The sequence below is a fragment of the Cervus canadensis genome, chromosome 8 (assembly GCF_019320065.1).
Source record: "Cervus canadensis isolate Bull #8, Minnesota chromosome 8, ASM1932006v1, whole genome shotgun sequence".
NCBI classification, from domain to species: domain Eukaryota; kingdom Metazoa; phylum Chordata; class Mammalia; order Artiodactyla; family Cervidae; genus Cervus; species Cervus canadensis.
In genome coordinates this window covers 56,299,362-56,315,485 of record NC_057393.1, presented here as the reverse complement: position 1 = coordinate 56,315,485, position 16,124 = coordinate 56,299,362, and the positions used below count along the sequence as shown (strand labels likewise).

Below are 16,124 nucleotides of genomic sequence, written 5' to 3'. Positions count from 1 at the left end.
GGATTTACTTTCATCATGGTATCAATGAGTCCAAATATATTTCTAGTAAGGCTCCAATCCAGGTTATTTAGTGTAGTTCTAAAAGCTTCATTTGTACTCATTTAATCTTCACAACATCCCTATTACTATCTCCCTTTTACAGAGGAGGAGACAAAGTACAATAAGCATTTAAGTAACCTAATACTAGTAAATCAAGCAACAAAGATCTGAATCCAGAAAGCCTAAGGTAAACTATATTTTCAGAAAAATTACTTACCAAATCTCTTGGAGAAAGTTAGTACCCTAAGTTTCATTCTTTTTAGTTTCCTTTGGGAGGGGGGGGGAGAATCCTACTTTCCTAGCTATTTTATTCCAAGGGAGATCATCTGTGAGGATATATGGAAAAGATAAAGCAGCATGATCCAGAAATCTCATCTGTTGTCAACTATTCTCTGTGACTGTAGTTGTCACTTCTCAATAAAATTATAAAGTTACTAGAAACTAGTTTTTTTTTTTAATAAGCATCCTTCAACTTCCTAATAGGTTTCCCCTTCTGGCCCCAGCAAATTCTTCGCACCACTGCCCCAGCAATTAAATATTATTCTGGTTCTCTGTGATTACTAAGATATTTACTGATAATCACAGGGTTAACTATAATGCCAGAAATTTGGAACTCAGAAAAGCCTCCAGCTTCCTGGCACTCATTTAGCCCTGTACTCTTGGGAAAACTAACAGTCCTCATCTCTTCTTCATCCTCTCTCTTCAAGTGAACGCGTGTTTCTGGTTCTGTGGCATCTTGGAGATGGATTTTAATTACATTCTCCAATTCATTCATGAAACAACGAAAACAAGAGATCAATGGAATAAAAAAAAAAAGTTTGAAAAGTATCAAGTTAAATTCTGCCTATCTAGGGCAAGGGGAATACCTTGATCTTACTTAAGGGGCAGAATTATCTTATGGACACAGCAACCTCACCAATCTATTTTGACCTATCCCTTCTCTCCCAGATGGTATACAAATAGGTGCCCTTTCACATTAGTGGCCAAACAAATGCCAGATGCAGAGGAGAGATTCTGAGCTAAATTAATAATAATTCCTCTGAAAGATCTATAAAATCTACACCAAAGCAACATGAATAAAACATGTATTCCTATTAGAGACTAATAAAAGAGCTAAGAACACAGCAGATTGTTACTTTTAGTTCTAGACACCATATTTTAAGAAGGACTAATTGCTTAGGGTATGTTAAGAGCAGAATGTAAAGGGTTTACAATCCATATTACATGTGAAATGAGTAGTTTAACATGTACTTATGTGCATTGTTAGAGGTGGGGGGTGGATCAAGAAAACATTAAGATACATGAAGGAGGGTCAAATGTTAAAGAAAATTAGATTTATTGTAGCTCCAGATAGAAGAACCAGGAATGGGATTTGGCATGGTAGGGAGATTACTGGAAGACAGACTTCTTCAATGAATTAAAGTATCAGATAATAACACAAGCAGCCCACAATGGGAAGAGTGCGGTCCAACAGTGGATTTCCCATCACCAGGGCTGTCTAGTCTCCGCCTGTCATAGGTATTAGAAGTTGACTGTTTTTAGTAGGCAGCTGGATCAGATGACTTTCTGGGTCCCTTTCACCTCTAATATGCTATGATTCCAAAATGCTGTACATGGCTCTTCCTTTCTGACTCAATTTTGTTCCTGTTTTTGTCTTTCTTTTGGTTGCTTAATCTTTTATCCACTTCCCTCTGCTATAATAATATCATCTCAGCGATGCAGTCAGCCTCCTAAAGTAAGTTTGTTTTTCTTTCACCTCACAAATAAACATCTTTGATGGATGAAAACACAGGAAAGTCATCTAAGCATATACCTTCTCAACTTAATTCCTTGAACAATAACTAATTCCCTTTCATCGTTAATTCTAAACAAAACAATCACAAACTACGATAAAGATCATTAGAAAGTGAAAATGAAGAGGCACTGGTTAACATGAATGCACATCCAAAATATGCCTTTAGTACATCAGATCATGTCCTCACATGCACTGAAAAAAGTAGAGCCATTCTGCTTTAAGTGCTCTGGGGATTTGTTCCAGGTTAGAACTATTTCAGGGCACTAAGGAACTTAGAAATCTGAACAAACTCACATTGGTTACTATTATCCTTAGCATATGTAGGTTAATAATAAGGAAAAAATCCTAGGAAATTAGAAACTTCCACAAAATTGCCAATTCTCTGATGGTAAATTCTTTGGACGGTAAAGGATCTGCCTGTAATGCAGGAGACTCGGGTTCATTCCCTGGGTCAAGGAAGATCCCCTGGAGAAGGGAATAGCTACTCACTTCAGTATTCTTGCCTAGAGAATTCCATGGACAGAGGAGCCTGGTGGGCTACAGTCCATGGGGTTGCAAAGAGTCAGACATGACTGAGCAACTAACACACAAACACACGTGGACAGTCAAACTCCAAAATTCTTTGTCACTCAGACAAATTCTAAATAATTACAATTTACACTTTAATTTTAAAAATGCACTAATCTTGTCCTCCAGAAAGAAAAGCCATAAAATACAAACACTAACCATATAACCAAGGGTAAGGAGGAATATTAAATATTGGTGTTTAATATTAGTGTCTTCTCACAGAAAACTCCTAAATTCTAAATAGGATTTTGTTTCAGAAGACAAAACTAAGGCAAAAGAGTAGACATGAAAGAGTTGCAGACTGATTCAAAAGGCATGACCTTTCTAACAACGAGAACTATCAATCAAACATTTTAGGAAGAAACTCCCTGGTCCTAGGGCAATCAAGAGACTGGAAGACTATCTTTTCAGGGGCTATAAAATTGAATCCTCTCATGGTGAAAGAGTCCTAATTCTAAGATTACAGAGATTTACATTATTATTATTACCTTTCCCACTCTGGAAAATCTTCAAGACTCTGTCTTGTAAATGTCACCAACCCAGTGGGTTCTACAAAAGCAATAAAAGAGAAACACATCCAAAATAAGTTTTGAGTTTGAAAAGATTATATATTTAGTAAAAGAATGGGTCTAACAAAGGCTATAAAACTAGTCAGGAAATACTAAGCCTAGTGTTGGAATACAATAGAAGGTTGATTTAAAATAATATCCTTACAGTAGGAATTCTTTCTACAAAATAGTAAGCCCTCCCTAAAGACTTCCCTGGTGGCTCAGACGGTAAAGCGTCTGCCTACAATGCAGAAGACCCGGGTTTGATCCCTAAGATCCCCTGGAGAAGGAAATAGCAATCCACTCCAGTACTCTTGCCTGGAAAATTCCATGGAAGGAGGAGTCTGGTAGGCTGTCCTACCATGGTAGGCAAAGAGTCCGACACGACTGAGCGACTTCACTCACTCACTTCACTCAAGGCACAAAACTACACAGATAACAGAACAACAGTAGGATGTGAGTGCTGGTACTTTGTGATTAAGTTTTCCAAACTGAATATACTTAAAAAAAAACAAAAAACCCTGTGGGGGGTGGGGTTGGGGGGCAGATGCATATTGGATATAGTTTATACAACAAAGACAAACTGAATTTTAATCTGTAGCATCCTTTTAAAAGAAAAGTCTTAACCCTAAACCTATTGACTGGTGAATGTCAGTACCTTTATGTGTTTTATAATAAATACGTCTAAGATTAAAAAACATTGTTGGCATGTACTTTGAGGTGACACAGCTAAATTCAGGGCTTAGATGATATGCAGTTGCTCTATTTATAAGGCATCTTAGCCAGAAGGAAGAATTACTGTATTCTAAGAGGTTACAGAAGAATGATGACATAGTTTTCAAGGAGCAATAGATATGAGAGGATCAAAATGCAGTAAATTCTAGAGGATAAGATCCTTTTTTGTTAGGTTTACTTTTTTTTTTAACTAGTGGCAAAAGCAACAAATAAATCAGCTGGCCAGAAGTAATTTGTTTGATTCAAAGCAAAGAACAAACTAAGAAGGCCAGGCCATTTCTGTTTAAAAAAAGAATGCTCTTAAGCAGAGAGAGATATGTCAGGAACTATTAGCGATAATGGTGGTGGAGTCCCAGTGAAAGGCCAGCAATCATTTCATTCCCTTGGATGAGTCCACATTTCTGTGCTCTCAGTCACAATCAGCAACAACTCAAAAATCATATGGGGTAGTTACAGTAGAAACCAGAATTTGGTTAACATGAGTTACAAAATATTCTTTAGATGTCTAACTTCCTTTAAGACAAATGGCTAGCATGTTTAAAATTCATAAGTCAAATAATTCAAATACTAGAGAAGCGATTCTATTAATAGCAGACTAAAGTCTATATCATCATTCAGTAATTTAGCAGAAAAACAGGAACATTAAATGGCCCTCATATATCCTAGGAGAGACCAAGAAAATTTTAAAAAATGAACATTTCTGGCAAAGCAAGAGAAAAGGCAGAAAAATATGACTCTTTGCTGCTACTGCTAAGTCACTTCAGTCGTGTCCGACTCCGTGCAACCCTATAGACGGCAGCCCACCAGGCTCCCCCGTCCCTCGGATTCTCCAGGCAAGAACACTGGAGTGGGTTGCCATTTCCTTCTCCAATACGTGAAAGTGAAAAGTGAAGAGTACTGGAGATATGACTCTTTAGATATATATTAATAACCACCCGAAAAAACCCCTTGAGAACATGCCTATTACCTTTCTTTCATAAAAAGGCAGCTTTTATACCAGAATAGGTCATTTTGGTTAATCAGATATTTCTCTTAATAAACTCACAGTATATACTACATTTGAGTCATCACTTTTTATAAATACTCCATTTATAAGATAGTTTTATCTAAAATTATATTGAAAATAATTCAGAAAGCTGTTTAAAATTATTCAGTCTCAAGAGCCTCACTATAATTATATAGACTGACAACCCTGAAAAGTTGGTCTTGATGGAATTGTATTTTATCAATTCTAAAAAGCATATTTTCATATATTAAGTTTCTGAAACTATGAATATACCTCATATAGTCAAAGGTATCTAGCCATTGCTACTGGTCTGTATCAAAGCTGAACTTTTCCAAAGAAGATGAACATCTGCTTCTGCCATCTTCTGGGAACACCACCAACTTGAGATTAGTCTGAATTAAACCTTCTGTTGTCAGCTTCTATGGATCACCCTGGTAATAAGACTTCAGGTCCTAGACTTGAAGCTCATGGTTCATATTCTCAGGGAAGATTTTTTGGTGCCCTCTCTACCTAAGCTGACACCTGCAGTTTCTTTGTTGTCACCTTTCTGCATGGTAAAGTTAATTTCTCACCTATTCTTAGGCTAAAGGTACAGATCTCTGGTGTCCCAGCTTTGTAAGAGATCACCTACAACTTCCTCATCCTGAGTATTTTTTCATTCGTAATGGTATATAATATAATGAAACTTCTTGTCATAGATCATGTCCTAGAGTTGATGAAATATTGTACTTTAAATAGGTTTCTATAGTTTCTATGCAGTAGAACTCAGGAATTTTATATATAAAGTAATTATTAAATTGCAAACCTCTCTTTTATTCTATCTAGTATTTCCTTAAGTCTGTAGCTTTATATCCTAAAAACCTATAGCATATCATACTATATTTCTACAAAGAACCAAATTACTGTGTACAGTGAAAAAGTCAGAAAATAAAATGTCTAATTATCATTTATTTTTTCAGTCTTATTCCCAATACTTATGATGATTTATAAAGTTCTAGCTGAAAAAATAAAATTTTAGCTTTTTCCCTCCAAACACTTAAAATCCTAAAATTTGGAAAGGCTTTTAGAGCAGACATGCATGATTTGACTTCAGGGACAGAAAAATAAACTTCAAATTATTAAGATATAGTAATGGTATTCATTCTGTTTAGATTTAGGATAGCAAAAAATATACTTATTTTTCTAACAAATTAGTATAAATTTTAACTCAGTTTTATGTCTCATAAGCCTTAGTGAACCTTCACTTTCTTTCCTTACTATTTCATTCAGTACAGGGCACAAAACTAAAAATGATAAGCTAAGAAATAAATAGCCCACTATCAAAAGAAGTCTATGAATTTGTCCCTGAAATATCAAAATCCCGATCATCGATTTCTTTTCCTCAAATCTGAACCATGCCCAACAGCAATAAGTTCAAAAGGAAAAAAATCCCAGGTACACTATGATGTCAGATAACTTACTAAGGGAAGGATATGAGAAAAATGACCTTAAAATAATTCAGTAAGATTATTATTATATTATTCAGTGACATTAATAGTTCAGTGTGTGATACTTTAAGATCAGAACTAAAAAGAACTCATTTCACTGTAACAGAGTTAACCTGCTCTACTTAACAAAAGCAAACTTATAATTATTTGCAGGAAAGGCTACCCATGATAATAGCTGAAATTTATTAAGCATGTAACTTCTCATTAATACTTAACTACCCTATGAAGTAAATTATCATTATTCTTTTATTTTACAGATGAGGAAACAGCCATTTAGAGATGTTAAAAAAAACTTGTCTGCAGTCACCCCAGCTCCTAGGATAAGAGTGGCAACACCAATCTATTATTAGCTGGTCACTACCAGTGTTGGCTAGATATTTACCACTGCTGTCTCAAGTGCTATGATTAGCCCCTGGGAAAACACGATGGTCGAGGTCCAACAGAGGAAGACAAGATATGTCAACTCTAAGTACAAACACTGTTTACAGGAACCTGATAAGGGCATAAAAGAGGCACAAAAGAGAGGGATGGTAGGAAGGCAGTGAATTGGTTAGCCTCTGCAAATAAACTAATTATACCAGTCAATGTTTCTTTAAATAAAGAATACCCAAAATATATCTCCCAGTCAATATACTTTCTTTTGAAAGTACTGATTTACTGTTTTTATTCATGAACATTCATTACTTTATGTTATGCTGATCTAATTTCCAAGTACATAAAACCCACACATGTTTACAGTACACATTTACATATACACACAACATATGCATAAAATTTAGGTTATAATATTACATTACTAGTTTTAATGTGGTTTGGGTAGGAAAGTGTACTTTGAACACAATGCTTTTGACCTGTCTGAACTGTCCCCATCAGTGATAAAAATTACAAGTAAGAATGAAAGAAATGTACTTTTCTCTGTGACTCTTCTGAAGTAGCAGAAGAGCGTTTTAAGCTTCTCTGGTTTCCTTGATGAACGTCCCTCAAACAACCTGAAAGAAACCAGAAATAAAAGAGCGTAAAGATGATTTTAAATGCCTTAATGATTCACAAAAAACTAAAATCTATATTGCTACCAAAACAAAAGAAGTAATTATTCCAGAAGACAATTCTGGACGACAGAAAACTGGGAAATTGTCTGGATTCAAACAGCATGTGGAGAGGACTGAAAGCAATGAGAACCGGGTTTTCTCAAAGTGTTCACATCAGATGGCACTCTAACAACCAGGCTCCTCCAGTCTGTCTTCCTGTGGGGAGAAGGCACCATCTGGTCCCCTAAAGACAATCAGGCCAGTGAGCTAATGCTCATCTCCCCCATGGCAAATATTATTGGCCATAATATTACTAGGTCATTAAATGACTGAACAAAATGGTATCAGGAAAAAAATTCATAAGATTGCTTGGCGGTGGGGGGCAGCTATGACAACAACAAGCAGGTATGACAAGATACTGGCGGACTGACCAATCCTTGGTAATTAAACAAATATACTCTTTGTATGGTAACCGAAACACTGGCTACCCCATGTCATCCGGTTTCCAGCAACCTGGACTTGCACAAGTTAATTTAGTTTTCCTTGAAATGATGTGGCACTGTTATTGGTAACACATAATGCAATTTATCCTGAGGAAAGAAAAGCAAGGCTTTGGAAGTATATGACCTGAGTAAGTAGTTCACCAAAAGATTTCCAACACAAAAGCATGCTTTCAGGCACAATAGCTAGCTTCACAAAGGTATTTAAAAATCATAAAGAAATTCTGTGGCTATAAATGATGAAGTATTAGTCATCTGCCTCTAGTCACATACTCTTGCTTTAAAACCAGAAACCCTTCAAGTAAAAGTTCACTTTAATAAGTGCCGAAATGGTAAAATTTTCCATGATTAGAAAAACAAGCTTATGTAACTATGCAGAGAGGGAAAAGTTAATTCTATGAGAAAATCCTATTGAGCAAATGAAATGAATTAGGAAAAGGGAAGGAAATGCAGATGTCAAATAATCCTGTTTTCAACGATCTGAAATTCTTTATTCAGGGTCAATTTCTGAGAAAACAATTTATATAAACCCTTATTTGCTGAAAAGAATGCTAAATATCAGAGAGCATTTTAACCAAATCTGAAATCTAATTAATGTTTAAAAATAGTTTGAGTGTCTATGTGATAATTTTTACTCTTCTAAAAGAATGTATTTTCTAAAATATTTATTAAAAATACTCTTAAAATCTAAGTGCCTGATGGAAGAATCTATGAAAACACAGGTTTCAGTTTGGTTTCATCTGCAATATGTCAGCCAGAATAGAGTCTGTTTAAATCAAAATGATAGTCAAAATGAAGGAGCCACTTGGCAGTTTAATTAAACATCCTGTATCAAATAAATATGATTTACTAAATGAATACCTTGGGATCCATTGCAAAAATCCCTTTCCAAGGTTAGTAGAGGGAAGCAGGATAAATATCTGTATAAAGGCAGCTTTCATCTTTTTTTTTTTTAAGAGATGAATTGATGTAGTATACAATTCAATTAAGAGGAAAAAGCTCCTCTTCCACAGAACTGTTGCATAGTGAGTGAAAATGACTACTGCCCTTAAGAAATAACTCCCCCCCATAAAACGCATCCTGAGCTTCAGTATGTGGTCAGTTGTTTATAAAATTACATAAAAGTTCACATATTTCAGAACCATGATGACAAATTATTAACTTTAAGAGACTCTTGGGACTACAGATTTATTACCCTAGCAATATGGACTTTCCTGGAAGGATTATATGGCTGTTATTATCACCCACTACAAATGAGCACTACAGTTTATTTTTCAGGTCCAAATCTTATAGGTACAAATCAAACAGAATCTCAATACATTCTTTTCCTTTATTGCTCTAATTTCAAATCACTGTGTAACCAAATAAGCTTTCCCATCTTTCTGATGGGGAAATGTGTGGAGTTGAGGTCTGGGACACAACGAGAAGGTAGAACAACAGGAAAGATGAGGCAGGTTTAAAATTCCTGCATCAATTCTCAGATTTTGATTTGAAGATTAGTGCATAGCCAACTAAATAAATGAGGAAGCAAGTGAAAATAACATAAAAACACAGGCACTCTACAGGACTGAAAGTTACCAAAGCAATGTACTATCTGAAGGACAGCACTTATACGGGGAGGAAGAGACAAAAGTACTGAGGAAAGAGCCCAAGAAAGGAAGAGATAGAAAGATGGGGCTAGCAAGAGAGAAGAGAAAGAGCAGAAACTGGGCTGGAGACAGAGGGAGGGTATGAGAAACAGAAACTCACAGAAAAACACACTCAGAGAGACAAATACAGAAAGCGACAGAGATTCAGAGAGACTGAGATCTTCTTGTAATAATCAAGCACCATCCAATTTTTTTTAATTCCTCAACACCATTTTTTTTTTTTAAAGATTTTCAAATCCAAGGCGTTTTTGGTTTTTTGGCTCTGCCACACGGCATGCAGGATCTCAGTTTCAGACCATGGCTTGAACCCGCGTCCCCTGCAGCAGAAGCGGAGTTTTAACCACGGGACTGCCAGAGAAGTCCATGGATATATATATTTAAAGTCATACTTTGAGTCAGCAGGCATCCATGTGAAAATGCACATAAACTAGGCCGTACTATCCCCTCCTCATGTAGGGAAGGCATTTTAGCATTTAACCGAATAGTAATTACAGATTATTAAAGGAAACAAACAGAAAAGGCCACTTAGGCCTTTTGTTCTAAACAAAACTTCTTATTTTCAGTAAGTCAATCAAGGGTCAGCTACGTATTAACTGTTTTTCTTTCCATACATATAAAGAAAAACACAGTTTAATAAAATCTTTCCCTGAATGGAATACTGATAACATTACTGGAATTGGATTCTGGACACACACACACATACACACACACACACACACACACACACTCCCATGTGATTTCAAGTTAAGGATTAATCCTATTAGTGTACAATAAATCAAACCCAAAGCACTATAACCTCCATTTTAAAGTGGAAGCAAATGATAATCCGGAACCCAGCCAGAAAGTCATTCTTGGCACTGCTGTGAAGCAGTGTGCCATATGGCCCCGGCAGCATTTTCAATCCAGGGAAGAGACAGATGTAAAAGCCTCCTGGGCTGACCACTGTTGCAACCTACAATTAATCTCTGACCATCAGTTTCTAAGCAATTTCAGAAGCATCAATGCTAATCACATTGGAAGCCTTTATAAGAATGTTTAGACCCTGAAAGGCAAGCAGGGGAAAAGGTCAGGGGTGTTTAACATAACTAAACAGGGCTGGAAAAACACAACAATAAATAAAAAAAGGGAAAACTTATTCAATTTATTGACGTCAGCCTTCTATCACATACCCTTACCATTTTTCTTATTCAATTAACTAGTCCTAACCTTTTAAGACAAAATACACGCACACACATACACAACTCCCAACTGGAAGAAACTATAATCATAAATAGCAACTATGCAAAAAAGAAACATGCAAACAACAAAATGCTCCATAATCTGCTTACCAAATGGCTCATCAAATTAGGTACTTGATTGTTCATAAGCCACAAGAAAAAGGGGGAACTACTGGTTGTTTTTCATTTATGGAGCACACTCAGAGCATCTGCTCTTGGGAGGAAGTGAGACATAATGGAACAGCACTAAGTTTGAACAGAAGACAGTGTTCAAGTCCCACTTCTGCTACTTAAACTCTTATTTGATAAAAATGCAACTGGGATGCTGTAAGTTTATTTCCCTCATGGTCATTTTAGATTGGAAATAATTCTTACAGATCAAGGATTATTTCTAAGGATAGTTCTAATTTCTGACTAGCTATAAGGTAAAAAACGCCAACCATACCCTGAGTTTTGAACTCCAATTATACCAGTTAACTTGGTAAAGTAAACTATCCTCTCTAAGCCTCCACTCCTCCTCTGAAAAATAAGAAAACAATATTGAATTTATAGGGACTGATATGAAGACTAAAAAATAACAGTACAGTCACTGGTACATGGCAGGCACTTAATAAATACTAGCTATTAGATATTTTTATGCAAAAACTTCAGATAGTGATGAGTAAGTAAAGGATAGAATAAGTCATTACATAATGCCCAGCTTAAAAAAAAATCAACACTTATTTACATAAAACACTTACACTGTTCTAATCCATATTCTCTTCATTAAGAAAAATGGCTCAGCCTCTTTTCCCATCAAGCCTAACATGCTGACACTCAGAGCCAACCAGCTCAGTCTTCAGGATACATGACCATGCACAGTGAAAAGAGATAACAGGATGTTGCCAAGACCAGCATTCTCCTGTCAAAAGTTTAGATGACAAACAAAGACGCTTTAAAAATAAAACATATATTAACATTAATATAAATTCTGGTTATGGCAGCAGGAAATGAGAAGTCACAGAAGTCAAGGCTTCCCAAGACCTCTTGACTTCTACCTGTCAGTCATCCCAAACCTACGTCCACTTCACTGCTGAGGAAAGAGGGCTGTCAGTGTTGCAGCCATCAGAGGGCCCTGTGTACTTGTGTTTCTTCTACATGCCGAGTGGTCAGCCGAGAGTGAAGGGGAGGTAATGACACTGTGTTTACAGGGCTGTAATTAGGAAGGAAGAAGTTACCCACACTAGCTATTTTGGGAAGTCTCAAAATCTCTGTGGGATTCTACTCTTAAAATTAAATTACAAAAACTGTCTACTTTTTTCTTAACCATTTCTGATAACTGACTTGTTCTTCCTATTTAACTGATTTTTCTTCTGACTAAAAAAGTAATATATGATCATTACAAAAGCAATCTGAAAACATATAGATGTGTATGAAATGTGTTTATCTCACCACCCAATGGTAATCATTTTCTTGTCAGTCCATTTTCCATGCACATACATTTATTATGTATAGGGATAAACACAAAGTATATTAATAGATACAGACATTTTAACATAATTGAGATCACATTTTATATACAATTTTTTATTTCTTTTAAAAACCTACAATTACTGATTCTAACCACACATAATATCTGTTCCCTTTCTTGTGCTTTTCCTTGTTTTACTTAATGTGGAATGTATATTTATAGTTACCAACAGAGAACCTTAAGCTTTTCTGAGAAAAGGGCTACAAACATTTAATCAAGATACAGTACTGAAGTTATCTGTGACAAGTTTAAATACTGAATTCTTAATGAGTAAAATTTAATGTCTGGAATTTGCTTTAAAATATTCTAGGGAAAAACAAAGTGGGGTTAAACAGGTGAAAAAAAGAGAAAAACCATATACTGTTAAGTACTGACGTTGGGTTATCTTTAAAAATACTCATAATACAGTTTAAAAATAACTTATCTAGAAAAGAGGCTTTCTGAACTGATTCACAATTCTTATCAAAAAATTTAAATCTGTTTAAATCAAAGAATCTTCTGAGAAAGTTTATAACTAAGACCTCAAAAGTTTCTTAGTAACCATCAAGATATATTACTAGCTGACTATTCATTCTACAGAAACAAACTCTAAGTGGTCACTGAAACACTAACTCTAAACCATTATTAGAGCTACTTCTTACCAAAACTCAGAATAACAACTCCAAAATCACTGGGATTGTCTTTGGAATTCCAGATTGAAATTTTATAATTTATAGCATCTCTGATAGATCCTAGAGCTGACCAAACATTTATTCCAAATAAACAGGCTACTTACTCCTTGGAGAATCCTTATTACTATAATACTCTTCATGGAAATAGATAATTATATTTCTGCAAAATTAAATTTCCACATCTTTACTTACATACAAAACTTGACCATTTCCTTTTCTACATTAAAAATGAAAATCTGTGAGAGATAAATAGCTCGTAACTAACAGTGAGTCTACTTGTAAAGAAACATTCTTTAATAATTTTTCAAACAGGCAGAAAAGTTGTAATTAATAAACAGGTTCTTTATACAACTGCAATTGCAGATATCAAGATTCTTTGTTTTCTCTTAATCCTATCCCAAATACTAAAGAAATCAAAGGTAAAAAACATTTAATTATATGTGGCTTAAAGATAAAACATCTCATAATTCCTAAGAATACAATGCAGTTTGAAAAGTAAAAGACCACACACTGAGATCAAGCTGACGAAGTTATAGTCATAGCACACTGCCACTAACCAGTCACTTAATTTCTCAAATGTTTCATCTATAAAGTTTACCTTCATTTATTCAACAGGGATTTACTGAAGGACTACAATGCACAAGATTTTGTGAAAACAACAAAGAACAGAGCAGATAAGCTCTCTGTCCCACTGAAAGGATTAAACAAGCAATTATAACAAAGTCAGGTAGGCAGTACAGTAGGAAAAGTAGACGACACTAAGGCACACACCTGATTGCACAAACCTAGGAAGCACCCTGGAGGCCTCTCTTCAGTCATCCACCAATCTGATCCATCACAATCACATTGACTTCTTTTTCACAAGTCTCCCTAGCTTCACCTCCACCACTACACTATTCCAGCTACCATCTTCTCTTTCCTGCAGCATGTAGTAGTCTCCTCAACTGGGTAAACTCATATCTGGCCCCTCTCCACTTGGTCCCCCTTTGTAGTCAAAACAAATGTTTCAAAAAATTTAAATCTAATCAAGTGCACCAGCCTCCCTCTCCCCCTATATCAAGTCCTTTAATGACTTCCTATTGCCTTAGGATGGCCTCCCCAGCACAGCCCACTGGCCTCAACTTGCTTCTGCAGCCTCTCCTGTCTCCAGGCTGCAGCCACCCAGGCGTTCTCAGCCCCCGGCAGGCTGTGTGCAGGCTGCCATAGTTCCTGAACAGGCTGAGTCCCTTTGCCCAGAATGCAATCAACTTTCTTCCTTGGTAAAAATACTCCTGCTCACCCTTTCATACTTAGTTCAAAAGATATTTCCTCAAGGAAGGTTTTCCTTATTGGATTATATCCTTCTCTAATACAGTGTCATAACGCTGTGCACCTATTCTTTATATCAGTGGTCCCCAGCATGGAAGGAGTAAGTGGAAGACAACTGGTTATGTCTGCACCAGGGACCAGTTTTGTGGAAGACAACTTTTCCATGGACCTGGTCAGGGGCATGGTTTCAGGATGATTCTCATAAGGAGCATGCAACCTAAATCCCTCACACAGGAGGTTTTGCACTCCCCTGAGAATCTAACAGGAGGTAGAGTGCAGGCAGTAATGTGCGTGATGGGGACTGGCTGCAAATACAGATCAAGTGTCACTTGCTCACCTGCCTGTTGCTCACCTCCTTCTTTGCAGCCCAGTTTCTAACAGGCCACAGTGGAGTGGGGACTCCCGCTTTATACAACATAAGTACATACAGGCTACTATAGCAAGCCAGAGCAGAAGCACATCTATCCTGGCAGGACAAGAGCTATCAGAAACAGGCATATGTCAGGTAAGGTTTAAAAGAGGAATAAAAGCCATGTGAAGGAAAGAAGAGCACAGAAATCAGAAACTGGCTTGTCCCTTTTCTCATAACCTAAAGGTACTTAACACACTGTGGAGAACACTGTAATTGCTCACTGTATATGTGAACTAAACTAAATGACTAAATACTATTCTCTTAAAATTAGCAAACACATCAATTGGGAAATCAGGCTAAAAACATGCCCTTCACAAGTGGTATTTACATAACCAAAGATATGATATAAAATGAATACAATCTTACTGATATTTTAAAGAAACTCTTATTCAAATCATTTATTATTTATTGTCTCACTTCTCCTTAGTACTGCTGTGAAAAAACTGTATGCAAAAACACAGATTTTCATTGATATTTTAATGCTTGAAAGCATTATAAATATTGTCTAAGAATTATTACAGCATAATAAGTATTCCTGTATTCAAATCATGTTTTGCTTTCATTTGCCAAACAAATAAAGTAAAATACAATACACATACCAAAGTGTGTTACTTTTAATAAAAATTTATATTAAGTACTAATAAGATAAATTTTAGAATTTTTCTCATCATGAGAGAGAGAAGCATCTGGGATAACTTTCTATGTCATTGCAAAGAATTGTGACTCCATTTCTCCGCTGGCTTGTGGAGTTGTCAGAAATGCTGTCTATATAAAGTAAGTGGCATTGTAAACAATGACACTCTATGGGAATTCCCTGGTGGGTTCAGTGGTTAGAACTTGGTGCTTTCACTTGGTTTGATCCCTGGTTGTGGAAGATCCCACAAGCTGTGCAGCTTGGCCAGAAAAAAGAAAAAAAAGGAAAAAGAAGAAGAAACAGTGACACTCTAGTAACATTGAGCAACCTATAAACTAGACCTTAGTCTCCAAGTACCATTCTCCAATAAAAGGAGAACCAGGATTCCTTGAGAAAATTGGCTGATTCTACATTTGGGTAATATAAAACATAAGATGAGCCTGGCACCTCATGAGGCCAGAAAGTGAAAAAAAAAAAAAAACTTAAAAAAAAAAAAAGGTTGGGGGCTTTTTAAAAGAACACAGATGCCAACTTGCAGGAGCTCTAATGGCCAAATGGAATAATATTAACTCACAGAATAAAATATATGTAAGTCCATTTTGATACTAAAATTGGGTAAGAAGGGATAGCTCTTCTTTACAATAGAATTTCAATAAATGTAGAAGGAAAGAGAGAAATAAAAAAAATCACAACAGGGAAACACTACAGTAATAACTGTTAGAGACAAGATCCACCAATGGCTCCTGAAGATAGTGGTGAGAAATACAATGCAAATTTGCATAGTGTCAACGAATCCCCCCCCCCCCAAGATATTTATTAATCCCAAAGGGAAGAGTCTGTCACTGTACAGTGCAAGAACCCAGCAGACACCACCTTAGTGAGGTCACTGATCACCAGCAGCAAGACATACCAACATCAAGAGCCCACTGATACGATGCACTGAAAAGGACACAACATCAGTTCTCTTGAATTTCTGTCAAAAATGCAATGACCTCACTCCACTTGTGAAAACAATGTC

The 16,124-nt window shown here is 36.1% G+C and overlaps 1 protein-coding gene across 1 annotated transcript in view; it reads right to left on the bottom strand.

The window, feature by feature from the left end:
- PARG (poly(ADP-ribose) glycohydrolase) overlaps positions 1-16,124 on the bottom strand; it is a 116,720-nt gene that overhangs the window by 45,417 nt on the left and 55,179 nt on the right. The window contains exons 10-11 of the mRNA XM_043476335.1: positions 7,087-7,166; positions 2,890-2,950 (exon numbers count right to left, since the gene is read on the bottom strand). Of these exons, the coding sequence (XP_043332270.1) occupies positions 2,890-2,950; positions 7,087-7,166 (141 nt within the window). The remainder of the gene's footprint in view (positions 1-2,889; positions 2,951-7,086; positions 7,167-16,124) is intronic.